This window comes from Protopterus annectens, chromosome 7.part0 (genome assembly GCF_019279795.1).
Source record: "Protopterus annectens isolate FY-2018-M chromosome 7.part0, PAN1.0, whole genome shotgun sequence".
In the NCBI taxonomy this organism is placed as follows: Eukaryota; Metazoa; Chordata; order Ceratodontiformes; family Protopteridae; genus Protopterus; species Protopterus annectens.
In genome coordinates this window covers 609,410,046-609,436,659 of record NC_056739.1, presented here as the reverse complement: position 1 = coordinate 609,436,659, position 26,614 = coordinate 609,410,046, and the positions used below count along the sequence as shown (strand labels likewise).

The following is a 26,614-nucleotide window of genomic DNA, read 5'->3' as shown; positions in this document are numbered from 1 at the left end:
TGCAGTCATAACATATGGGTTGTCCTGCCTTAGGCAGCCCTCGGTCGGCCGGATTCCAAAGTCTGGGTCCGGCGTCGGCTGGTGTCGCCTCCTCTCTGACGTCAGAACGGCTGGAGTATAAAGGCATCGGCCGACGCCATCTTCTTCAGTCTTTCTTGCCGCGCGGTGCCCGAAGCAGAAGCAGTTCGCAAGTGCTGGTCGGTCAGCTCCTGTGTTTTCAGTACCGAAGTCATCTAAAAGCTAAGTACCCCGTTGGGGAACATTTTTTCTTGCCTCAGCCGATGTCAGAACAAATTGAGAAAGTTAATAATTGTTTGTCTTGTGGTAAACAAATACCTCATAAGGACTTCCATTCTTATTGCCTCCCTTGCCTGGGCCCAGACCATGACGCCTCGGCCTGTGCTGCCTGTGCCTGCTTTAATAAGCGCACTCTCAGGCGCCGGGCAGAATTTGCCGAAGACTTTTTCGGCGAATCTTTCGCTTATATCATGCCGCCGGAACAACCGACAACTCAATCTGCCAAAAAACGAAAGGACCGGGACTGACATCCTCGGCCCGCGTCCTCCACCGATACTCCTCCTAAACCCTCCGCGAGTGCTTCGGTCCCTTCGGAAGCGGTAATTCAACCGCTCCAGGCCGACGACACAGCGTTAACACGTCCTTCGGTCTCGGAGTCCACACCGGTGCCGGTTGTTGATTTTGCTCCAGAAACCGAAGTTCTGGATCTACCCGACACCATTCCAGTGGACAAGGTTACTCCTGCACGTGGGGCAGCTAGGCCTCCTGTATCCATGTCCATCAAGGCCTTTGCACGTGCTAAGGCCGCCAGCCAGGCCAAGGCCCATCCTAAACCTACTGCCCAGGCCCCTTCTTCTGATAAACAGATCATGTCTCTTGCTGCAGGTCTTATTTCTCTTATCAGGGGGTCTCACCCTCATCCAGACAGAGGTTCTCAGCCGCCTGCAGAGAAAAGGCCCAGAACTGAGCAGGCCGACAACCTCTCTTCAGATGAAGCCTCTGGGGATTCTGAGCATTCAGATACCCAAGAAGAATCCTTCCAGGCCTATGAGGACTCTGATGCTGAGGAATCAATTCCCTCTGCCTCTCCTCCAGAGGATTTTTCGTTCGGTAAAGTCCTACACTCTATGAGGGAGCATTTTAAATGGCAGGGTCAGGAATTCTCTGATTCCAGGAAAAGACTACGTACCTTCCTCAAGCTACCCCAGCACAGTCCTTTAGCTATCCCTCCAGTTATGGATGTCCTGGATGATGTTTTCTCCGACTCCAGTGCTAACCCTGATTCTCTCCCTCCTGCTCCTGTCAAGCCAGACAGATATTATAGGGTCCCTGACACCCACAAACATCTCTTTAAGGCCCATTCTGTGGATCTAGATACTATTTCACAGGGCCCCAAGGGAGTGGCTACTTCCACAGCCAAGAATCCACTGCCAGCGGATAGGGAAGCTAGGTCCCTGGAGAGATGGGGTAAAAAAGTTTATACCTCTACCACCCTGGCCATGAGGTCACTTAACTGCCTTTTTCATATGTTTCAGTACCAGGATTTTTTTACTGGATGATTTACAGAAAAAGCTAGCCTCTCCTGAGCCTATTGATAGAAAGGCATTGCAGGATCTAGTACATAACACTCAGCAGGTTAGCAATCATTTTCCTCAGTGTGGTTATGATGCATTGGAGGCTTCATGTAGGGCAGCTATGACTGGGGCTGTTATACGTAGACATGCTTGGTTAAAAGAACAGCCACTGCCAGACCATGTTAAAGTAAAGTTACTTGATGCACCTCTGGAAAAACAGAAGCTTTTGGTGCTAATGCACAAGATGTGTTGAAGTCCATTGAGGAAAAAGCTAAATCAGTACAGACAGTCAAAGATTTCCTCCAGGTTCAGCCACCCAGATTCAGCAGGAATTGGCCTTCAAAGAATTGGTCCTTTCCAGGCACTGACAAGTTTCAAAGGGGAAAAAACAGGCGTGCCCGAGGTAGAGGGCAATACTGAGGCTCCTACAGGGGCCGCCAATGGCAACCACCAAATCAAAGAAGTGGCGCAGGCAGTCCAGCTGCACCACAAGGACAACCACAATGACTTGACTTTCATACCGCCTACAAAGGCTCAAAGAGAAGCACCTTTGGGCGGAAAATTATCCTTATTCTCAAAAAACTGGCATATCTTAACCAAGGACAAATGGATTCTGGATTTAATAGACAAAGGTTACAGATTCCACTTCCATACTTTACCAATAAGACAAGGCATGCCAAACCTGCCACTTCATCAAAGGGCAGAGGCACTCATTCAAGTTTCAAAGCTGTTAAATATAAAAGCAATAGAAAAGGTCCCTCCACAGGAACAAGGCCAGGGATTTTATTCAAGACTGTTCCTTGTTCCAAGAAAGGAAAACAAATGGAGGCCTATATTGGACTTGTCTACTCTCAATACTTATCTCATTGTGCCAAAGTTCAAAATGCTGACGTTGCAGCAACTCCTTCCCATGCTGGGCAAGGGGTCTTGGCTGGTCACTCTGGACCTCAAGGAGGCATACCTGCATGTCCCAATCAGACAAAGCTGCAGAAGATACCTCAGATTTCTTGCAGGGACAGAGCATTATCAATTCTCAGCATTGCCGTTTGGCTTATCTACTGCACCCAGAGTATTTACGAAATGCCTGGCATCAGTAGTGGCACACTGCAGACTCCAGGGGATTCAAATATACCCCTACCTGGACGACTGCCTCATACAAGCAGACAACAAACAAACCTTGATAGCAAATTTGGACTATGTCATTCAATTACTACAGGCCTTGTGATACATAGTCAACATTCAGAAATCAAGACTTCTGCCATCCCAACAGATTATTTTCCTAGGAGCCAAACTGGACACAAAAACACAAATGGCTTATCTCACAGAGGAAAAACAACAGCAGTTACCAGAGTACTTCAAAGGCCTAGCAAAGCTCTCCCAGCTGACTGCAAGGAAAATCCTGCAGACCCTGGGGTTCATGGCATCTTGCATTCTTCTGATACCTTTGGCAAGACTTCATATGAGAAAGCTGCATTGGTACTTAAAAAGCTTATGGTCCCAGCACAGCCAAAGCCTAGAGGACGTAATCCCACTCATTCCATGTCTACAAAGAGAATTTTTGTGGTGGGCTCAAACAAGTCAGTTAAACAAAGGCATGTCTTTCAACAAACCTCAAGCAGGTCAAATGATTACAACAGACGCCTCAGACCATGGATGGGGGGCGCACATGGAGGGCAGATGCATTCAAGGTCAATGGACACCAAGGGAAAGGCATCTGCACATAAACCAAAAAGATGTTGGCAGTGATACATGCAATCGAGTCTTTGAAAAATCACTTCAACAAGGACATTTGCTAATAAGGACAGACAACACCACTGTCATGTGGTATATAAACAAGCAGGAGGCACTCATTCTTATCCCTCTGCAGACTAACAATGATTCTCTGGGAAAATCCCTAAGCCTGAAGATACATCTGCAATCCCAGTTTGTGCCAGGCAAGGACAATGTACTGGCGGACAAGCTGAGCAGAAATTTCTTGGATCCACACGAATGGATGCTGCATCCTCACATTTTCTCACAAATAACAAGGACATGGGGAAGACTGGACATAGATCTCTTTGCTTCTCACATGAATCATCACCTGGAAAGTTCTGTACAAGGACCCACCATCCTCTAGCCTGGAAAACGGATGCTCTCTCCTTCAGCTGGAATTCCCTAACAATTTATGCATTCCCTCCTCTACCACTGCTGACCAAGGTGATACTGAAGATCAAAGCAGAACAACCAACAGGCATTTTGATAGCTCCAGACTGGCCAAGGCAGCACTGGTACCCATTGCTGTTGAGCATAACTCGGACCAAACCGTGGCCTCTGCCCCTATGGCCTCTGCTTCTAACACAACACAATTACAGGACTGTTCATCAAAACCTGAAAACATTGCATCTGACAGCCTGGAGGTTACCATAACTCCTTCCGATATCTCTCTTTCCAAAAAAGTTCAAGAGATCTTACTGGAAGCACGCAGACCTTCCACCAGAAAAACCTATTCAGCCAAGTGGAAGAGATTCATCATCTGGAATGCTAACAGGGGTCAGGATACAACAGTATTGAGTATACCTCAGATATTGGAATACTTGGCAGAAATGTTTCATACTGGGCTCTCATATTCTTCCATAAAGATTCATGCCTCAGCAATCTCAGCAAAATACAGTTGTGATCCACCTGTGTTTTCGCATCCTTTGCTAAGACAGTTCCTAAGAGGGATAAAGAATATCAAACCTCCCAGGAAACCGCCAGTACCTGCATGGGACCTCAATTTAGTCTTGGAAAAATTAACTCTTCCTCCCTTTGAACCAGCAGCAACTTCAGAAATGCAATTTCTCTCATGGAAAACGGTTTTCCTATTGGCAATCACATCAGCAAGAAGAGTCTCGGAGATACAGGCACTCATGGCAGTACCTCCTTTTCTCATTTTTCATCAGGACAGAGTCTCTCTAAGAACCAATCCTTCATTCATGCCAAAAGTAATTTCCAGGGTGTCTCTAAATCAAGCCATTCACCTGCCTACTTTCTTCCCCAATCCTCAAAACAGGGGGTAAGCACTGCTGCATACTTTGGACATACACAGGCAACTATGCTACTACTTGGATGGAACTAAGGCCACCAGAAAGTCTGACCAACTGCTTGTAGCCTATGCTGCTGGAGTACAAGGAAAAGCAATCTCCAAACAAACAATTTCCAAATGGATTGGACACTGCATCAGATTCTGCTATTCTTTTCATGGAAAAGTGTGCCAGCCAATATTAGGCCACACTCCACCAGAGCTATAGCCACATCCACAGCTTTCCTAAGAGGAGTGGCTACAAAGGACATTCTAGAGGCTGCTACATGGAGCTCCGTGCATACATTTACCAAGCACTACAACCTGCCTTTATACTCCAGATCCCGAGCAGGCTTTGCTTCGGCAGTCCTGCAGGGCATTTTAGCTACACCATCACTTTCTTAGTTCCAACCACCCCAGCTTGGCTATGGTATTCAACCCATATGTTATGACTGCAGTTGCATTCTTGAAGGACATAGTACAGTTTTGTACCTACCATAAATGTAGATGTCCGATAGATATGCAACTGCAGTCGGATTTTCCCACCCTCCTACCCCTCTGCAACCTTCTTTATGGGTCCACTCCCCCTACTCCTATTAGCTGGGGGTATCTCCTATGGTGTATCTGTTTATTACTGTTGTGCATGTCTGGAATTGTTTATGCATTCACCAAATTTAGCCTTCCTAGGAGGGCACCTGGCATCTGGGGCAAGAAACACTGAAGAAGATGGCGTCGGCCAATGCCTTTGTACCCCAGCCGTTCTGACGTCGGAGAGGAGGCGACACCAGCCGATGCCGGACCCAGACTTTGGAATCCAGCCGACCGAGGGCTGCCTGAGGCAGGACAACCCATATGTTATGACTGCAGTTGCATATCTATCGGACATCTACATTTATGGTAGGTACAAAACTGTACTTTTTGCTTATTCGATATGTTGTTTTTCTGTATTTAACTGTAACTATATTATGTTAATGTGGAGCTTTTCTCCCCAGGCCTTCACCGAAAAAGGGATAGTATACCATTTGGACTTTCTTAGTAAACAAATGTCAAATAAAAAAAAATAAATACATTTAGTTGACTAAGTTAGTAATTTGTTTTTTTTTGACAATGTGCACTTAAATACGGTACTCAGAGCTTCATTTTCAATACTGTAGTGAAATTGCAGAATATAAACAAAAACTGATTGCAGAAATGTTCTGTCAGTCTTGGATAAGACTTGTGAAAGGAAGAACATTGCACATGAACATTCATCTCAGACAAATGCACACATCTGAAGTTGTTAATCTTCTTCCTATTCATCACTGATGGGTTTGGTTCCAAGTCCTTGGAACTGAGTCGGCCTTATACCAAGCTTGCGTGCACCAAAAACTCTCAAGCTAAGCTGCTACCAACAATGCCCTTTGCTCACTTACCTCAGATCTTGTTTGCCGCACAGCCATTTAGCAGCGTTTCACCAAGTTCTCCAGCTAAGTGCTTTTTTCATATATATTTAATAGTTTGAAAATGTTTTTTCTTCTTTAAAACTTGTTCTTGTTGTTCTATATTGTTCTGTTCTACCCAGAGGTATTTCTCTCTTACCATTGTTGGTGATTTCTTGGTATCTCTAACCTTCTACCTTTACGGTATCTTGTTACCATTGTTGGTATTTGCTTTTTCTCTCCTTCATTTCCTGTTTCCCTTGTGTGTGAGAGTGTGTGTTGGAATGTCTAAAAAGAAGGGAACTATGGGATTTAAACACTGCTCTTCTTGCAGTGGTAAACTGCCGAATAGTGACCTCCGTGAGAAATGTGTTTACTGTTTGGGGGTTCCACATTTGTCAGTGAAACCCCCGTGGGATATCTGTGCTAGTTTCAGTCAGTGGACGCTGAATGAAAGTAACAAACTTATTTTAAAGGGCCTGCTTGCTTCGCCCTTTTTTGGTGACCATTTCTGCGATGGAGGTCTCACTCCCTCCTGCTTCGGATAAGAAACGTCCTCGATCGGACCCCTCTTCACCAGCTGGTGACAGAGGTAAAGGTCACAAGCACAAGGCCCATAAGTCATTGTCTGAACACTGTTCTGCCTCCTCGGTGCCGACTACCACATAGGCTCCAAGCTCGGCTCCAATGAAGTTTATCGAGGTAGCCTCGTCGGCACCCACCTCAGCACCGACAGTTACGGCACCGCCTATGTCCTCAGTACCAACCAGTATTTCCACTTCTTTATTGGCACCGACTTCGCCCATTTCAACCCCGTTATCGGTTCCAACAATGACCTTGGAACCATTCCTGTCGTCCACTCCTATAGTGACTTCTGCTCAGAGATTGTTCAAGTCTCCGACCATACCATTATTACCTGTTGCAAAATTGGAATTGATGCCTTTCTGCGACACACCACGGACAATGTGGATCCATTTGCCGGACAAGACTGCAGCCCCTTTTTGGACTGGCCTGACTCCCCTCAGGTGCATAGGTGAGATCCACCAGGAGCCTTTCCTAATTGGATGTGGTACGACTTTTTGATCAACTGCTGACTGCTAGGGGAATCTCAAATCCACCTAGACCCTATCCCACTCCTGACTTTGGGTCTATTTCTCCAGAAACCCCTACTTGCTCTCCTCCATTGGACCCCTCGGTTCCAAGGCTCATCTATCCAACTTTTACTAGAGGAATTCCTTCCTTGGCACCAACAACAACTCTGTCTGAGGTTCTGAGAACCCTTTGGGTGCCGGTTCCATCAGAACCCGCTCTTCCTCAATCGCATGCTTGGGGGGGTTGAGCCCCTGATCCCGGTGTCGTTCTGACAGTTATGTCGGCCCCGACTTCAGATCGGAAGGTGACTACCACTCCGAGTTTGATTGAGGCTCTGTCCCTGGGGGCAGACCGTCTGGAGTGGGGTGTGACCCCGTTTCCGATTTTGTCTTCTTCGGTTCTGGGCTCCCATTCCTCTTCGGGCGGGACCGCTTCTGGGTGATGGAGAGGGCACTTGTTGCCAGCAATCCTCCACAATTGGTTATTTCTCCAGTTCCTGCTGAGCTGCAGCTGTCAAAGTCCAACCCTCCAGGACTCCAAGAGCGCAAGGCCCAGGAGACCCCTGTCCAGGGCATTTCACTTTCTAGTCTTTCTCGGATGTTCCCACCGAAGAACCCCCTTGGAAAAGGGTGTGTAAGAGGAAACACACGGACTCCCCGGAGGAGTCAATCACAGAGGATATGGACTACGATGATGGGGAAGGGTCCCCACGGTCACCCCCTGATGATGTCTCCTTCGGGGACATCATAGAAATCTTGAAACAGAGGGGTGACTGGAAGTCCTCAACCCTTCCTCAGAAGAATCCGTATTCCTGCAGGCCTTTCGCTCTCGGCCCTCTACTTCTTGGGTGACCCCCTCCCCCTGCCGATGAGCTGGTTAAACTCATCGTGCAATGGGCTTGGAAGGATCCCAACTCCATTGAGGCCATCCCCAGGAGATCAGACAAAGTACTCTCCCCTTTAGAGGATCAACCCCGTTGGTCCAGAGGCTTGCCAGTGGACGCTGTGGTGGTGGCAGCTGCCACGAAAAAGGTCCTTGCAGAAAAGAGTCCTGCTGTTTGCCCACCCAACAGAGAGTCCCAGGCAGTGGACAGGTTAGGGAAGCGAGTCTTTGAGTCAGCGACCTTCGTGGTTAGGTCTCTGAACTTTATGGCACATTTTATGAGGCTCCAGAGAGATCTTATCTCCGAACTCTCCGGAACCCTCGCGGGTCAAGTATCAGATGGAGCACAAGAAAAGGTTGCTTCCCAACGTCCCACCCTAGAATCCATATCTAATTCATCCATGAGGTTGCTGTCACAGGCAACTGAAGGAGCAGCTGGAGCTGCAGGTGCAGGCGTAGTCATGAGATGTCACGCCTGGATGCGCATCTGTGACCTTGCGGACTCCTTCAAGTCTTCCTTTCTAAATGCCCTTATCGAGCCTTCATCTCTGTTTGGTGTGAAGGTCAAGGATACACTAGCCAGGTGCGAGCAAAACAGGAAGACCTTGTCTGCCGTTGCCCTACACTTTTCCAAACCTCAGCGTTCATTCTCCAGGAACCAGAGGAGCGGAAATATGTGACACAAGAAGTGTCAAGGTCCTTTCTGAGACACACATGGTGAGGACTCCTCCAGAGGCAGAGGGGGTTCAAATAATTTAAGACGTCCCATTCGGGGCAGAGGGGGTCCCCGGAACCAGGGCTCCAGAGATTCCTTCTCAGGTAGACCATATCTGTGCTCCTGAGGCACTGCCCGATTGCTTTCTTCTGGAAGCAGTCGGAGCATGTTTCTCTCTGCACCAAGATGCCTGGCTATCCATTATGAATGATCAGTGGGTGCAGAGAATCATTACCAGAGGCTACCATATTCCACTAATATCCAATCCAAGACCTCCGAAATCCCTTCCTGATGTTCCACCCAGTCAAAGGGAGGAGGCAGCTTTTGATACGGAAGGTACTTCAAAAACGAGCCATCCAAAAGGTCCCCTCAGATCAGTGTGGATCAGGGTTCGACTCAAGATTCTTTTTGGTGCCAAAGAAAACAAGGGACTGGAGGCCCATTCTGGATCTCGGTCATCTAAACAAATCAGTAGTTCAGACCAAGTTACGCATGGTCATGTTTCAGTCCATCCTCCCCTATCTGCAGGAGGGTGTGTGAATGTGCTCATTAGATCTCTGGGATGCGTATTACCATATCAAGATGGACAAGTGCTCCAGGAGCCTCCTTCCCTTCCGGCTGGGAGCCAATCACTACCAATTCAGAGCCCTGTCTTTTGATGGCCCCCAGAGGGTTCACAAAATGTCTTGCAGTGGTAACAGCTTATCTGAGACTTCAGGAATTCCAGGTGATTCCATATCTAGACAATTGGCTCCTCTCCGCCCCCACCAAGCGTTTTCTGGTCAGGGCCCTCCGCTACACCTTGGATCTAGCGGAGTAATTAGGCATCACCATACACTGGCAGAAATCAAACCTTCAGCTATCACAACAACTGGAACTCATAAGAACTGTATTCAGCACACAGTCAAGCCTAATTTTTCTTCCTTTTCACAAGCTTCAGAGACTCAGGGCACAGGTTCAGGTGATACTCTGCCAAAGCAAGGTGTCTGCAAGCGAGATTCTTCAAGCCTTAGGATCTATGGCCGAAGCCATCCCCATAGTCCCCTTAGCCAGACCTCACATGAGATTACTACAATGGCTCCTTCAGGCCCAGTGGGTACCCAATCTCTACCCCCTGAGCTCAAAGATTCTCATCACCAACATTTGCAAACAAGATCTCCTCTGGTGGATGCGTACAGATGAAAATCTTTGGTGTCGTTCCTTCCAGGTTCCACAGCCCAGCACCACGGTGACCACGGATGCTTCCCTGATGGGGGGGGGCACTACTAGGGAAAGTCAGTCCAATGCACGTGGTCCTATGTAGAGGTCAATTTGCATATCAATGTCCTGGAGTTAAGAGCGGTGCTGTTGGCGTTGCAAGCTTTTCATCCACTTCTTCCATCTGGAACGATTGCTGTCCAGTTGGACAACATGTCCGTGGTCTGATACATAAACAAACAGGGAGGGAACAAGTCTTACCCCCTTTGTCGTGAAGCCATGAGAATCTGGCAGTGGGCAATAGCTTCCAACCGCTTCCTGATCACAAAACACATCCCGGGGATCTCCAACATAATTGCGGACAGACTGAGAAGATACATACTTCATCCTCACGAGTGGTCTCTCAGCCTGAGTGTGGCGACGGAAATTTTCAGTCGCTGGGGCCAGCCATGCTGCAACCTTTTCACCTCCCCTTTAAATGCAAAATGCAGCAGCTACTTTGCCCTCTTTCCCCCTCTTGGGGAGTCACCGAGAAATGCTCTAGTCTACGATTGGCCCATGGGTCTCCTTTATGCTTACCCTCCCGATTCCTCTGATCCCCCTCTTTCTGCGGAAGGCTATTCGGTTGAGAAGCAAAGTGATCTTCATTGCTCCATTTTGGCCTTGTCAAGTGTGGTTCCCCTTCCTTCGACCTCATCTGTTACGACCTCCTTGGATCCTAGACACTCATCAGGACCTATTTTCTCACCTACAAGGGCTGACTCCTCCGAATCTGTCCACCCTCAAGCTGACAGCTTGGTTTTTCCACTTCCGTTAGTTGCAAGGCAAGAAACCCTTTCTTCACCTGTCTGGGATATTATTTTGGCTTCTAATAAACCATCCACCAGAAAACTTTACAAGGATAAATGGAAAAGGTTCTCTGTTTGGTCACTTAATCAGGAGCTAGACCTGTTCTCAGCCCCTGTAGCCACTATTCTTCATTATTTGGCTGAGCTGTTCGACAAAGGTGCCTTGATTTCTACCATCCGAGTCCATCATGCAGCTTTTTCCAACTTCCATAACGGGTCTGAAGGAGTACCACTTATCTCCTCTCATCTTTGTAAGACCTTCCTCAAGGGTATTTTTCACAGCAGGCCTCCCATCAGACAGCCGGTGGAGGCATGGAATTTGTCCTGGGTTCTGCAGGCTCTCCCTCTGCCCCCGTTTGAGACGGCTGCCACCTGTGATCTAAAATTCTTATCTTGGAAATCCTTATTCCTGGTGGCTATAACTTCAGCGAGACAAATTTTGGAATTACAAGCATTATGTATCAAGAGCCCTTATCTGATCTGTCATAAGGACAGAGTATCACTTCGAACTAACCCATCCTTCCTCCACAAAGTGGTTTCTGACTTTTCCATTAACCAGTTCATTGAGCTCTCTGTGTTTTTCCCAAATTACTCTAACAAGGGAGAATACTGCTTACATTCCCTGGATGTTCATAGACAATTACGTTTTTATCTGGACAGAACTAAATCATTCCACAAGTCAGACCAGCTTTACGTTTCCTTTGCAGGCCCTAGAGTGGGAGGTGCAGTATCAAAAGTTACTTTGTCTAAATGGCTCTGGGATTGTATCGCCTTCACATATTCACTTGCGGAGGGATCTAAGCCGGGCCAAATCAAAGCTCACTCAACTAGGGCTATTGCAGCATCTGTTGCCTTCCACTCTAGGGCCTCCATGGATGACATTTGTGCAGTTGCCAGTTAGGCTAAGCCCCACACTTTTATCAAGCATTACAAATCGGATCTGATCTCCAGGGGAAGAGCGTCCTTTGGCTCAGTGATTCTCAGGAATGTTCTTCCATAAGGGCCACCCAGGTTCTCCAAGTAGCTGGGGACTGTGTCCCATCAGTAATGAATAGGAAGAAGATTTAACAACTTCAGATGAAGAAGTTATGTCTTACCATAACGTTCCGTCTAAGTTGTTAATCTTCTTCCAGTCATCACACCTTCCCACCGACCCCCTCCTAAGGTTCCTGGCGGATCTTCTGGGTCTTCGTGGTGTATTAGGGTTTCTGCGCAGAGATGGCCACTGGCTTATTCTTTCTCTATATGTTGCATGCAAACTCGATCTGAGGTAACTGAGCAAAAGGCATTGTGGGTAGCAGCTTAGCTTGAGAGTTTTTGGTGCACGCAAGCTTGGTATTAGGCCGACTTGGTTCCGAGGGCTCAGAACCGAACCCATCAGTGATGACTGGAAGAAGATCAACAACTCAGATGGAACGTTATGGTAAGACATCATTTATTTTTTTTTGTTGCAATACGTAATGATTTGTTGGGAATGATTTTTGTAGCAAATAAAAGAAGTGAAGGTGGATATGAGATTTTTTTTTATTTTGTGATCTAAGATTTTACTTAATGATGGAATGTATTTGCAGTGACAGATCAAATGAAAAGGGTCATGGCTGCCGTCTCTCTGTATTGAACGTGCAAGCTTTAGGCTGACACTGCTGAAGTGTGATGTCAGTGAGTAGTGTGATTTTACAGTCCCTTTCTATTCATTATGTGTTTTTGGTTCTTCTTTTCTCCAGACGATAGACAAGAAATGGCATTGAACCTGTCGACGAATGGCATTGGTAGTATCAACATGTCTATAGAGATCAATGGCACCATCTATACAGGTAAGTGTGTGACGTATGGCTTTATTGGTTGTGACAAGCCTAGGGGAAGAGGTTAAAAAGGAAAGAAAGAAGAAGAAGTAATGAATTAGGTTGAAATGATTTGCTCTACCTAGTTATTTGTGACAGTCATATAGAAGGTTTTATCCTTCTGATTTCTGAGCTGTTTCTGATTTTTCTTGTTTCATGTTTTAGCTATACCCTTTACTTAGTATAGTAGTTGTATTAATGACTGGAGTCTTTTCCACATCATATGTGTCATTTTGAGAATTCTGCATTGTGTTACTTGTGTGAAGCATATATGACAAACTCCCTTCTAAGCAGCTACATTCTGGGAAACAGCTGCTAGTTAATATTGCAGAGCTTTCATAGGGCCTTCTTTATTATTCATAAATTCATTTTTTCCTGTTTGTTATCAAAGATTGATGGGACACACTCAAGTCAGCCAATGTTCATCATGGTTCTTTTCCTGTGGGCAGCTAGGTAACAGCAGCAGTAGTACTACAGGTTTTATCCTTTCCTCCTGCGGTGTGTCAAAGAATTTTTAGACTGCCAGAGTTGCAGTACTAGGTCTTGGGACTGTCTGCCATGCAGAAGCCCATGGCTGTTCCGAATACCAGAGTCTTTCATCACGCCCCAGACGGTAGTCAGCCTTGCTGGATGACATCAGGACGTCATCAACTGGTACCTTCTTCATTTTATTCTTCCCATGCCAGTCCGATGTACATAATTAACTGTATGAGCATAAGCTGTCTCTTGGATGGCTTGAAACCAGAGGATTCAGCTAAGTACCCCTTTGAGGAAACTCTTTTTATCTCTAATAGTATTTAGCTGTTTAATGTTCAAAAAGGTCAGTAATTGTCTCTTATGTGGGAAGCAGATCCTTCACAAAGATTTCCATTCTTATTGTTTTCTCTGCTTAAAGGTACTTAGTAAGCACAATCATTAATGAAGTGGAAATGATTGTGAAGAGCTTTGTGGAAAGGTAAAAATGGGTGCTTTTCTAAGAGGGGTTGTTCTATACCTTAGAAACAAAGCTGAAGACTTTCAGATTGTTTTAATAAAATTATTGGTGGTGGTGCTGCTGTAGCGTTGTCGCCTCACAGTAAGACGTTGTCCTGTTCGATTCTCAGCTAGAGCGTGAATGGGCGTACCTTCGTTGAATGTTGTAAGTCAGGGCCGGCAACTCGGCACGTAAAAATCTACTGCCAATCATTATCAGACCGGAGTTCCGCTGTGGCGACCCCTAACCGGGAAAAGCCGAAAGACTCAACAAAAAAGAGTTATGTCACAACATACCTAATTGCTCATTTTGTGCTAGATTTAATGAGAGAACCATAAAGCATGGGGCTAAATCTCACAGTCAGTATCTTGAGTCAGGCATGCTGTGTTTTTTCCAAAGAAGCATAAAGAGAAGTGCTTAAAGAATGTGCAAGAAATTAACATCATCCCTGTGTCTGACTCCCCACCCTGGCTCAAAGTTGTCAACTCATCAAAGTTGTCAACTCAGATGAGGTCCTTTGCAGCTTTCTGGTCAGATACCTGTTAGGTCCAGTCCTGTGGTGCATCCCTCTGGAGGCTGCTGTGAATGTGACCCAGTCCAAGTCCTCTTGAGCCAACACCAGACTGATGTTAGTTGGGTCATTGGTTGTGTCTGAACCTTTCCTAGCTAGTATAGTTCAGATCCCAGGCTTTGCTGGTTTCAGGACTTTATTTTCTGTGTTCAGAGCTTTCCAGACCTTGCTGTGGTAGAGGGAAGTGCTACTGCTTACCAGTGGGAGTGGTGAGCATTATACTGCCTGTCTAACTCTAGAGGAGTGGTTTCCAGCTCTGAAATTGTAATTTTAGCCATTTTGGGCTGATTTCTATCCCTTTCAACTTTCTGGCTTAAAAACACATGTGTTTGCACATTTTTCACATTGTGCAGCACCACCGGGCTATGGTTAATCTATTCCAGGTGCCAGAAATTCTGCTTTTCAAATTCTCCCTTAGAACTAGCTGGTTTCTCAGTAGTAGCATTAAAAATCTGAACCCCTGTGACTAGCACTTGCTCTAGAACCTGCTGGAAAGCACTAGGAAGCCTTAAACTGATACAAGTACTCAACTCTCCTTGCTAATAAGGAGAAATTAATCGTAGGCACTAAACAGCCTATAATTGCAAAGTACCTTGCAAAGGTAAGGGAAAACAGTTCTCGTACTTTACAAAAAGTCACCTAAACAGGCATGTCCAAGGGTCAGCTTCTGGTGATTTCTGCTGTCCAGCTGGTGAATCTGGGCATACAGGGGCAATGCAGCAACTGCCTCATGTACACAGACAACCCTCTCCTACCACCCAACAACCTGCGAGAGATGCACTTACATAGCCAAACTGGAAGCAAAGTTATCTCCAGCCAAGATTGTGCTAGACAGTCAAGAGGAGAAAGTTAACACCTGCACTACACCTCAAGCAACACATAGCCCTTCAAAACCCACAACATCAACACTCACACATAGCAGCACTAAACCCACATATGCGGAGGCCCTTAACATTAACCTGCCCAAGCAACAAGGGCCTCCGAAGCTGAAATGTAAACAAACACCAGTCACAACCAAAGTGACACATAGCTCACAACACCAGTGTGCCACCCAACAACAGCCCCTAAGGCAAGACAACATACCCAGCACTTTAGTCATAGGTGACTCTATAGTCAGGCACACTGATGTCCCACTCACCAGGCTGAACAAGGAGAAAATTACAGTCAGCTGCCTGTTGGGTGCCTGCCAGAATCCGCCACATAACCCATGCACTCAAGTCACTCCACAACAAGTACAAATATGACTCTGTCATTGTCCATGTTTGAGTGACTGACTTGAGACATACCTCCGTGGACTACATGAAAAGAGACATGGAAGAGCTCTCGGATCATGTGGCCCAGGCAGGTATGACCTTAGCCCTGAGTAGCATATTGCCTTCACACAGAATGATACCACAGTATAAGGACAAAATGATTGACTTCAACAATTGACTAAGTTTCTGGTGTTATTCAAAGGGGATCCAGTATCTGTCTGCCTGGGACGCCATGATCGACAAACCACAATGCTTTGCCAGAGATGATCTGCACCTGTCACCCCTAAGGTTCAGGTTACTGGCTAAAGCTCCTGTCAACCCTATAGTGCCTTTTTTAGGCAAGGTTCAAAGGACAAAACCACCACTGTAACAGATACAAGCATGCAAAATCTGAAGGTAATGCTACTCAATGCTAGAAGTCTAAACCTCAAAATGCACTCTCACGAGGCACTCCTAAAAATGGTGAACATCAATATCTGTGCAGTAACTGAGACTTGGTTCAAGGCTCCAGAGAGCACCCCTGCAATACCAGGCTACAACTCTTAACCACACTTTTCGGCCACCAAACCAAGACCAAAACACTAAAGGTGGAGGAGTGTCCATATTCACCAAGGATATTCACACCTCCAGGCTAGTTGCCCAACACAATGCATCTGAAATTCTCCAGGTGCAACTAACACTAGGTAAGACTGCAATTCAAATTGTAGCTTGCTACAGATCCCCCACCATGCTCCAAGATTCTCATTGCACCTTTCTAAACATACTGGAAAATGTTAAGGTACAACCAAACACCCTAATACTGGGTGGTTTCAACTACCCTGCCATTAACTGGGAAAACTACTCAGGTACCAACACTTTTTCCGAATGGTTCTTGGAATTCATAAATTCCAGCACCCTGGATCAACTAATCCATTGTCCCACCAGGGGCTCCAATATCCTAGACCTGGTCGTTACCAACATGGGAGATAGATGCTTCACACCATCGGTCACCCCCTCATTGGTTAGGTCTGACAATAAGCAAATCACCCTTGACATCCACATCCCACCCCCAGGGGAGTAAGGAAACCTCGATAAAAAACTTCTCCAACTTCAACTTCATGCTACTCAGGTCAGAAGTGACAAACTTCATGGCACCCATGCAGACGGGAGCTGAAAGTTCGACTGCTGAATCCTACACTAAGGCATTGTATGAGCACATCCACTCGTGCATGAATCATGCCATCCCAAATAGAACCAAGATGTTCTCCTCCAAAAAAAGGAAGCCAATCTGATGGTCCCCTGCTATAAACAAACTATACAACAGAAGAAAAAACTGCTGCAGAAAAGAGGAAAATCCCAGGGTGCAAAAAACTCCCTTACCAGTCTCAGTAAGAAGCTGAGATCCCTCATAAAATCCTCCAAAGCTAGTTATAGAAAATAAAATTGCCAAAGATTCCAAAAGACAACCACAAGGCATTCTATAGTTATGTCAAGAATCTAAATGGCAACGCTCAGATATGCTCTGAGCTACAACAGAATGGCATTAAATGTACTGATTCCAAGGATATTGCCAATATCCTGGCAAATCGATTTAGTGCCAACTTCACCCCCCTCTCACCCCATAAAGGGCCCATCTCAATACCAAAAGATTGCCAAATTCCTGTAATATCGGCCACACAGGTAGAAACCGCACTCTCCAAAGTAAGAATACAGCATCCATGGGACCAGATGACATTCCAGGCTGTGTACTACATGAACGACAATATGAACTGGCACTTCACGTAAGTGTCATGTTTAATCATAGCCTCACCTCAGGCTTCATGCCCACTGAGTGGCGCACAGCTACAGTTATCCCACTCCACAAGGGGGGATCCACCTTGGATCCCGGGAACTACCATCCCATCAGTCTGATGAGCCTGATCTGCAAGGGCATGGAATGCATTATCATGGAACTTATAAAAAACACATTGGCAACCTTCAAACACTGAATCCCACCCAGTTTGGGTTCGTGAAGGGACGATCTTGTCTCCTGTATCTGATTGACTTCTTCAAATCTGTCTCCAGAGCTGTGGACAAGGGTAAGGCGGTCTACACAGCCTATCTGTACCTTGCTAAGGTCTTTGACACCATCCCCCACTCTGGAATCATAGATAAACTTACTAAGCTGGGCATAAATCCCTATGTCACTCAATGGGTTGCCAACTGGCTTACTGACAGAACCCAGACTGTAAAAGTAGCCAACTCCAAGTCCAGCTCCAGACAAGTGACAAGTGGAGTACCTCAGGGTTCAGTCCTGCGACCACAGTTGTTTGGCATCTACTTCTCTGAAGTACAGGCCAACACTAGGGGACTCTGGCTAACAAAGTTTGCAGATGACTGCAAACTGGGAGCCATTATTGAATCCCCAAATAATGTGGATAGTCTACAAAAGGGCCTCACAGAAACAGATGCTTGGTGCCAGAGCCATGGGCTCAAGCTTAATGCCAAGAAATGTATAGTTATCTGCTTTGGGAAAACCATGGACCCATGAATTACCACATAGGTGGCAGTACACTAAACACCGAAAGTGTGATGAGAGACTTAGGGACACAGGTGGACAGTGGTCTCACCTTCAGTAACCACATCGCCACAACAGTCTGGAAATCCTTCTATGTGGCACACCTCATCACTAAGGGCTTTTCATCCAGAACGGTCATTGTCCCACTGTATTCATCCCTCATTAGACCCATTATAGAGTACAACTCCCCATTTTGTATGTACCTCACAAGACATCTGAAACAGCAGGAAAGGCTGCAGAAATAACTCACTAAAAGAATCACAGGCCTAAAGCAGATGCCCTGTACTGACTGTCTGAAAAAACTCCATCTATACTCTGTAGCATATCATCTACTCAGAGGCGATCTCTGCTTAACATACAAGGCCATGTCAAACCCTGAGCTGTTGGACATGCTCCACCTAAAGAAATCCTAGTCCCTCAGAGCCACACACTCCAGAGATCTAAACCTTGTCATCACAATGAACAAAATATGCTGGAGGGATAGGTTCCTGACCCAGAGATTCCCCATACTTTGGAATAGACTGCCCGTACATGTCAATCTGGGTGCCTCCTTGGCCTTCTTCAAAGGGAACCTTGACGTTGGTTGGGAGATAGGAAATTCACCCCGGGGATCATGTCAGTCGCCCTGCTAGACAGGGGTCCAGGGAAGTAAATATTGTGGGAAGAAATATCCAGGGAATTGTTATGGCTAGGCTTATATAGGCCTTAAGGCCGATAGCCTAATACCAACTTATGAACCTGTGAAGCTGCCCAGCAGGTTGCAGCTTTGGACTCCAGAGTTCTAGTGACCAAGGGTGAGGGCAGCATCTTCTTGATTATTGTTCAGGTAGAAATCCTCAGGAGCCATCACAGGCACCCACCCATGACCTAAGGCCTGTTGTCCACCCCCACACCCAAAATGCCCACATCAAAATGTCAGGCAGATTTACCCCAGGCACTGCTGTTGAGATCCACTGCTACCTCTGCCAAGATTTTCTGTCACAGCAGTTTTTAGATTCTGGCTCAAAAGACACCTTGTCCTCAGCTTCACCACCTAAGAACTTATCTTTTGGAGATACCCTTCATAGAATGAATGAATCCCTTAAGTGGGAGCCCATTGAATTCTTCCAGGCTCAAGACAACTATAGAAGGCTCTGGAGCTTGCCTGTACCTATACCCTTGGCTATATCTCCAATACACCAAGTCTTGGATGATTCATTTGCGGACGTATCACTGCAGCCTGAGTCACTTCCTGTTGCTCCCAGGAAGCCTAACTGCTTCTAGAATGTGCTTGAGTACCTCAAGCACCTGTATCAGAACCAAGTGGCAGATCCAGTTGTGGTGTCCACAGGATCATCTGGCCCTGTTGCCAAGAACCCTTTGCCAAATGATAGTATAGACTTTTAACTGATTTATCAAAAGTACTACAACTCATCTAACCTGGACATGAGAGCTCCGAACTGCCATTTCCACATGATCAGGTATTTTGAATTTGTACAGAAACAAATTAAAGCCAAGGCAGAGGGGATACAAGACAAGACACTCCAGAAGGTCATCTAGGAATTCTGCAATATGGGCTTCCATGTGTCCAGACATTAATTAAATATGGCTACGATGCATTGGCTGCTTTTATGTAGGGTAGCTGCTATGGTGTCTATCACAAGGAGACATTCCTGGCAAAGGACACAGCCTCTGTCAGTCCATGTCAAAGAAGAGCTCCTTAATGCTCTACTAGACAAAGAATTTCTCTTTAGACCTCCATCTGAGAAGGTGATGGAGAAACTGGAAGAGAAAGGAGAAACAAATAAAGTCAGTAAAAGAAATCTAATTTTACTCTATTCCCGGATACAACAGAAACTACCCTAACAAGCCCTGACAGTCCCTTCCAAGACAGGACAAAGCTCCAAAGAGGAAAAGGCCTAGGTACCACTGAATGTGGCAAATCAACGCTGAAGACTTAGGGGAGCGGTTGTGAATGTTTTCAGTACCTCTCTCTCCTTCCCCCAAATTTTCCCCAAACCTGAAAACCCAATGGCACTATCTATCTGTGAGGAAAGTTCTCCTCCTTTCTCATGTACTGGGAACAGATTACTCAGGATAAATAGGTACTACAAATCATAAAAGAGGGTTACTCCATGCAGTTTTTGAAAATCTGCCCTTCCTCGGCATCTCCCTTCCACCAAAACAACAAAGAAATTTGATTCCACACCCTCATAGAAGGCCTCCTACAGCAGGGATACATTCAGTCCACAGCTACAGGCAGGCACAGGATTCTACTCCCTCCTTTTCTTAGTCCCAAGAAAGGAAGGGACATGGAGACCCATACTAGATCTTTCAAGACTCGGCAAATTTCTGGTAATACCCACATTCAAAAAATTATCCCTACAAAAGCTTTTTCTCCTCATTTTTCCAGGATGGTTTCCAGGCAATAAATCCATTACCAGTTTTGTGCCTTACTATTAATTTACGAAATGTCTGGCACCAGTAATTATATTTTGCAGAATCAGGGGGATCCACATCTGTCCATATTTAGATGATTGATTGATTCAGGCTTCTTCTGTTGAAGAACTCCGCTCAGCCTGCAAACTGCAATATATTGTTTTTAGAAGGTGGGACTGACCCCTAATGTCCAAAAACCACAGCTGATTCACAGATTTGGATTCTGTTTAACAGAAGGTCTTTTTGCCGAGGGATGACATTATTTGGTTATGAATCTAATATTGTAATTTAATCTGTATTGAAAGTCTGTATGTGCTAGTAACATTTTGTAATGTAAATGTTCTCTTTTGGAGCTTTTCTCCTCAGTTCTCCACTGAAAATGGGCTACTAGCCCAGATGGACTAACCCGGTTAACAAATGTCAAATAAATAAATGAATATTCCTCTCAGAATATCTTCTGAACCTGCCTGATCATCCAACCGTAGAAACAAGAGGCTTCCTAAGGATGCTGGGATAGTATATGTGTGTGTGTGTGTGTGTGTGTGTGTGTGTGTGTGTGTGTGTGTGTGCGTGCGTGTCAGCAGATGTGAGAGTGGAGAGAGACAGAGAGATCGATCAGTGGTTGCAACAGGCAGCCCATTGTCATGTTTTTGGTAAGAGGTAGGCATAACTCTCACCCTGTTAACTCAAGAAATCTGGGTAAAGCATAAAATAATGGGGTTGGGGGTGGGGCAAAATTTGGGATAGGTATTAAACATTGCACTTAAAATTAGAAAGTTGCATTAGGCCTTGGAACACCCCTGGGCGGGTGTTACTTACACGATAACACACCCTGTTGGGCTGCTGGGCATTCCTACTTGCATAAAACATGCAGTTAGTAGACATGCTGAGATAGGTACTAATATAGCTACCTCGACTGTGCCTCTTTAGAGCATTACATTAGACATACGTAAACCCCTAATGTAAACAAACCAAAGAAGGACCAGGAGCAGGCTGCAGATTCCAGTTTCAAAGTAGTTTATTCTAGAACAGACGACATCCAAACACAAAACAACACTAGCGCTTTCATAGGTGTGTACCCCCACTTAGTCAGGTCGTCTGTTCTGGAATAAACTACTTTGAAACTGGAATCTGCAGCCTGCTCCTGGTCCTTCTTTGGTTTGTTTACATTTGGACTATATTTGTTTTTTGGGCCTGGAGACTTGCTTTTGGTGGTAGCTATTTTTCTGATACGTAAATCCCTGTTTAGGACACACCTTAGTGTGTAGTGTTTTTTTAAGTGTATACGTTCTCTGAGAGTGCTCAGTGAGATGGATACGAGCCAGTATTAATAATTGTCAGGAGGGATTAGAAAGTAATGACAGGCAATTGCCATGCACTGATGGGCTGTGCCTCCTGTGAAGCAGTCTTTGATTTTGGGTGCTTATAAATTAATTGTTAGGATATGGAAAGTTGCCAGACAGTATAATCGCTGGAGTAGGTAGCAGTTAGGTGGCAGAAAATGTATTTGAGAAAATATATATTGGAAGTCTACATAATGGTTTTATTGTTTAAGAAATTTACATAGTTTTGTCATTACACTCAGAGTGGCGCTTTACAAAGCCCACATTAATCGACTTGATAGTTGTTGACTTGAAGTCTGCAGTTGTTACATTTTGTATGATTATGTAGCCCAGCCAGCCAGATTAACACATAGAAATGGTTTCTATTCACCTACAGGAGTTCTGTTTGCTCAGAGGCCGTCTCTTCAGGTATTTGCGGGACCCAGCAACAGCACAAGCAGCAGCAGTAGCATCCCACCGGGGTCTCACAACTCCCCTAGTTCTACCTCATCAAAAAACTTTGCCTCAGCAGAGCCTTCAACCAGCAATTCCACCTGAAGAAGGAAGCTGACAAGTGACAAAAGAAAGGACACATCCTGATTGTATTTTTCTATATATTAAGGCAGGGATTAAGTGACTGAACAATTGCACAAGTTACCTCAAACTCAAGGAACCTGTTGGACTGTTTTTGTTGTTCTTGTTATTGTCGTTTGTTATTGTTATTGTTGAAAAATATGCAGCCAAAGCAACAGAACTGTGACTCTGATGTCCTGACCATGTCCTTTATCATGATGTATGCAGAATTGACTGTTTTATTACATCACTGCCTGTCGCCATTGCAGCACTGAGCAGGACGATGGATGTGCAAAGTGCTCGGTGAGTCTGAGCTAGTAAGTCATGGCTGCGATGTGCAGGACAGACGCACCACAATTTCTCTCTTGCCATGATCACAAAACACAGTGGCATGCCTTATTGACAATCCAGTGAAATGTTGGTATTGATATATGTTTGTTTTTAAAGTAAGAAAGTCGTAGTTTTGAAGCAGTTAACCTATAGACAGTATAGTCTTTCAGGTTTCAGACTTGTTCTAAATATACACAAACATGAAAATAATTTTTTTTATTTACGTTTGCCACCATGGTTTAATGTGGTCTTGGCTGGAAAGGGTCACAGGTATTAGTCATGGTTGTTAGGTTAAGTGACCACATCATTATTACCAGCAGCCAGGTTAACTATGACTATTTCTACTTAGTGCCTGTCCCACCCACCACAAATTACAAAAAAAAAAAAAAAAAAAAATCCCATTATGCATACACAATCAATTTGCATAACAGTAATAATATTCATAAATATGCAAGTTCAGAATGTTCAAGTTGTTTAACTACTGGAGCCCCATTTTGATTATCCTTGGTTGTCTTTTATATGTTTCCATTCAAGCGAACTTTGGCAGTCTTTTTCCAGCCACATTATTTTTAATGGAAGAGTGTTTTTCATAGTAGTACATTCATTAATTTTCCAGTAACTCACTTTATCCTTTTCCAGTTTTGCAGGGATGTTAAGCCACACATAAGAATTAAATCCATTCTTGCAGGATGCTGATCTTTCCCAGAATGCACGTAAACATACACACACACACAGTATATTCACACCTATAGGCAATTTGGAGAACACCACTTCACCTACTTGCATGTCTTTGGGTGGTGAAGGAGAACTGGGGTACCTTTGGGAAAATCCTTGCAGACACAGGGCAAGCATGCAGACAAAAGGCATGCTTTATGAGCATCGAACTTGAGACCTTCTTGCTGTGAGATGGCAGAGCTACTCTCATTGCCACTGGTCCTCTGTCTCATAGTAATGCAGTATTCACCACACATCTTTTCTTTCAAGTCATAATTAGTTTTCACTGCTATTTTTCCCAAATATTCAGGATCCAGTTATTAGGCATGTGTACTCACATATGTATAGAATGCCATTCTGTTTTTTGTTGTCCTTGCATCATATCCAGGTAAAACACATGGGATACAGGTCAAAGACAGAAAGGGAAGGCTGGATCGAAAGGCTTTTTCTCTGTATGAAATTAAGCAATACAAATCTTGTTGACAACAAACTTGTTAAAAGAAAATGTCATACAGAGTGTGTGCATGCATGTGTGTGTCTCCATATTTACATATGTATCTATGTACACTTCTCATACACCTTTCTTCTGCTGTAAATGAGGTCATCCAGGGTGTGTGTGTGTGTGTGTGTGTGTGTTTGTCTGTCTGTGGAGGCATGAATGTTGTGAGGGTGTGGGATGGGGTGATGCACCCTGCGTTTGCTGTAAACCTCATCTGTGGTTGTGTGTGTGTGTGCATGTAGGTGTGGGGTGTGGATATGGCCGGGAGTTACACTTTCTTGCACATTCTGCTGCTGCTGTAAATAATTTTGAATTTTGAGTTTGTGTGTGTGTGTGTGTGGGGGGGTCATAGACTATGATACTGTGAGGGTGTGGACTGAGGGGTGTAGATATGGGTGGGGAGGTAGACTTCCTCTCACATCTTGCTTCTACTGTAAAAAATGTTATCTAGGGGTGTGTGTAGGGAGGAGAGGTACACTTGCCTCTTGCTGTAAATAATTTCATGGATCTTTGCACGTCTGTCTTTATATGTATAGAGAAGAGCATAGGAGATGACTGCCCCTCTTTTGGCACAATTCAAACCGTCATGTCATGGCTGAGCCAAAATTCAGCTGCTTGGAATACTCTTTTTTTTTTCTGCTAACAACATTGTAATGGGCAAATTTGAAAAGAAGAATCGATAGAACAGCAAGCTGTGCATAATGAAAGGGTCTGAAATGTGTGCTTGCTGCTAAAGTAGAATTACAAGAGATATTTATTTCTAGTAGTAAGTATGAATTACCATTATACTAGGCTACTGGCCATGAGGCCCTTACAAGCCTAGCCAAGAATTTAGCCCATGTTTCAACAAGTCAGCACCCTTTGCCACTGTCCAGCAGGGACACAGGTGGAATCCCAGGGGTGTATTTTCTGTTCCCCATCCAGTTATCCAGGTTGCGCTTAAAAAGGTTTAATGAGGTAGTCTACTTTATTTGGAGTGGGAGTCTGTTCCACAAAAGGGGGAGTCTCTGGGACACAAATTTGTCCCGCCAACGATTTCTATTGATATCACAGACCAGGTTGAGGTTGCGCAAGTGGGTTACTCGAGTGGAGCTTGACTTGTGGATATGCTGTCACATTAGGGCGGGGTCTGAGATTGCTTTGTATGCCAGAAAGAGGTCACCTCTGAGGAGTCTGTAAGAGACTGAGTAGAGGGACAGAGCTTTTAGCCTATCTGTGTAGGGTAGATGTTTGAGACCCTGGATTTTCTGGGTCTAGAACCTCTGTTGTCTCTCCAGCTGCTGCATGTGCTTTGTGAGGTACATGCCAAAAGGGACACTACTCAGTAATGAGTTTTATAAGGGAAGAATACAGGGATGTTATGACCACCTTGTCCCTGGATGAGATACCCTTACTAATCAGGTGGGCCATGTAGAAAGCTTTCCGTACAATGGAGGCAATGTGGTAGTCAAAAGTCAGTTTGCTGTCAACCTGGGTGCCCAAGTCCCTCATGACTAATTGCATGCTTATTAGCAATGTGATCATTTGTTGGGACGTCACTCTCCTCAAAAGGAATGATGATACATTTTTTGGCATTCAGTTTGAGGCCATGTTTCTGGCACCAGTCATTTGTTTGGGTGAGAGCCTCTTGGAGGATGTCCACATCACTAGGGGAATTGATGACAGCACCCAGCTACAGTCATCTGCAAACTTGGTCAACCATAGCCCACTAGATTTGGCCTGCACCTCCAATATGTATATCCCAAACAGCAGAGGGCCCCAAGACCAATCCCTGGGGTACACTGCTTGTTATGGATCGACTACTTAGGTTCTAGGTTCATAGATTAGTACTAGGCTAACTGCCCTTGCGATTTTAAGCCTCGCCAGTTATCCCCTGTGAGATTCAAACCCTGTACCTTGTGTTTGCAAGGCAAACACCTTAACCATTAGGCCATCCTCCCTTGATGTGGCTTCCCCTATTTTGACTAGGTGAGTTCTATTTGTGAGCCAGTCTGCTACCCATCTGGTAACTTATGGAGTGATGCCTAGTTGAGAAAGTTTATGTATTATACCTGAGTGGGGAATAGTATCGAAGGCTTTGGCCAGGTCAAAGTTGGTGGTGTGCATCTATGGCCTTGGTGACTGTCTCAGATAATTCGACCAGATTTAACAGGCAGGACCTCCCCTTTGACAAAACCAAACTGTGTGGGATCAAGTGTCTGGAGGTTGCCAGTGTCCTTGTTAATGAGTTCCATGATCATCTGCTCCATGACCTTGAAGAGCAGGCTAGTTAGGCTGATGGGTCTATTATTTTCTGGATGCTCCACCTTCATGCAAAGGGATGACAGTAGCTGTCCTCCACTTGGCTGGGATGAAGCCGGCCCTCAGGCTTTGGTTGAATAGGGTGTGTAATGGTGCTGCAAGTTCCTGCCTGACTTCATGTAGGATGCAGCCTGGGATGTTATTGGTCCCATGGAGGCTGTATCTTTTGCCTTTGAGAGGGCAGTAAAAACTTGCTCCCTAGAGATAAAGGGGGTTAGGTACTGGGGATGTCCTGTTTTACTGATGGGGGGACAGAGGAGGGAAGTTTTCACTGAACCTGTCTGCCAGCAGGTTGGCTATATCTGCACCGTTTGTGTATGTGGTGTCCTTGACCACCAGTTCTGAGCAGATCTGGGTGCTTCCCTTGAGATTAAGGACATATATATGGCATTATGATTGTCTTTAGTAGATGTGGCCAGTTTGAACTCAAAATTTGCTTTGGAGGATTTCACTAGATTTGCTTGTTCAGGCTAAGGAGAGATTGCTTCCAATTAGGCAT

The 26,614-nt window shown here is 45.3% G+C and overlaps 1 protein-coding gene across 1 annotated transcript in view; it reads left to right on the top strand.

Moving 5' to 3' along the window:
- Positions 1-24,134, top strand: part of ARID3B (AT-rich interaction domain 3B) — a 348,945-nt gene extending 324,811 nt beyond the window's left edge. The window contains exons 5-6 of the mRNA XM_044076308.1: positions 12,509-12,598; positions 22,096-24,134. Coding sequence (XP_043932243.1) covers positions 12,509-12,598; positions 22,096-22,256 — 251 coding nt within the window. The 3' untranslated portion in view covers positions 22,257-24,134. The remainder of the gene's footprint in view (positions 1-12,508; positions 12,599-22,095) is intronic.
- Positions 24,135-26,614: the final 2,480 nt, after the last annotated feature.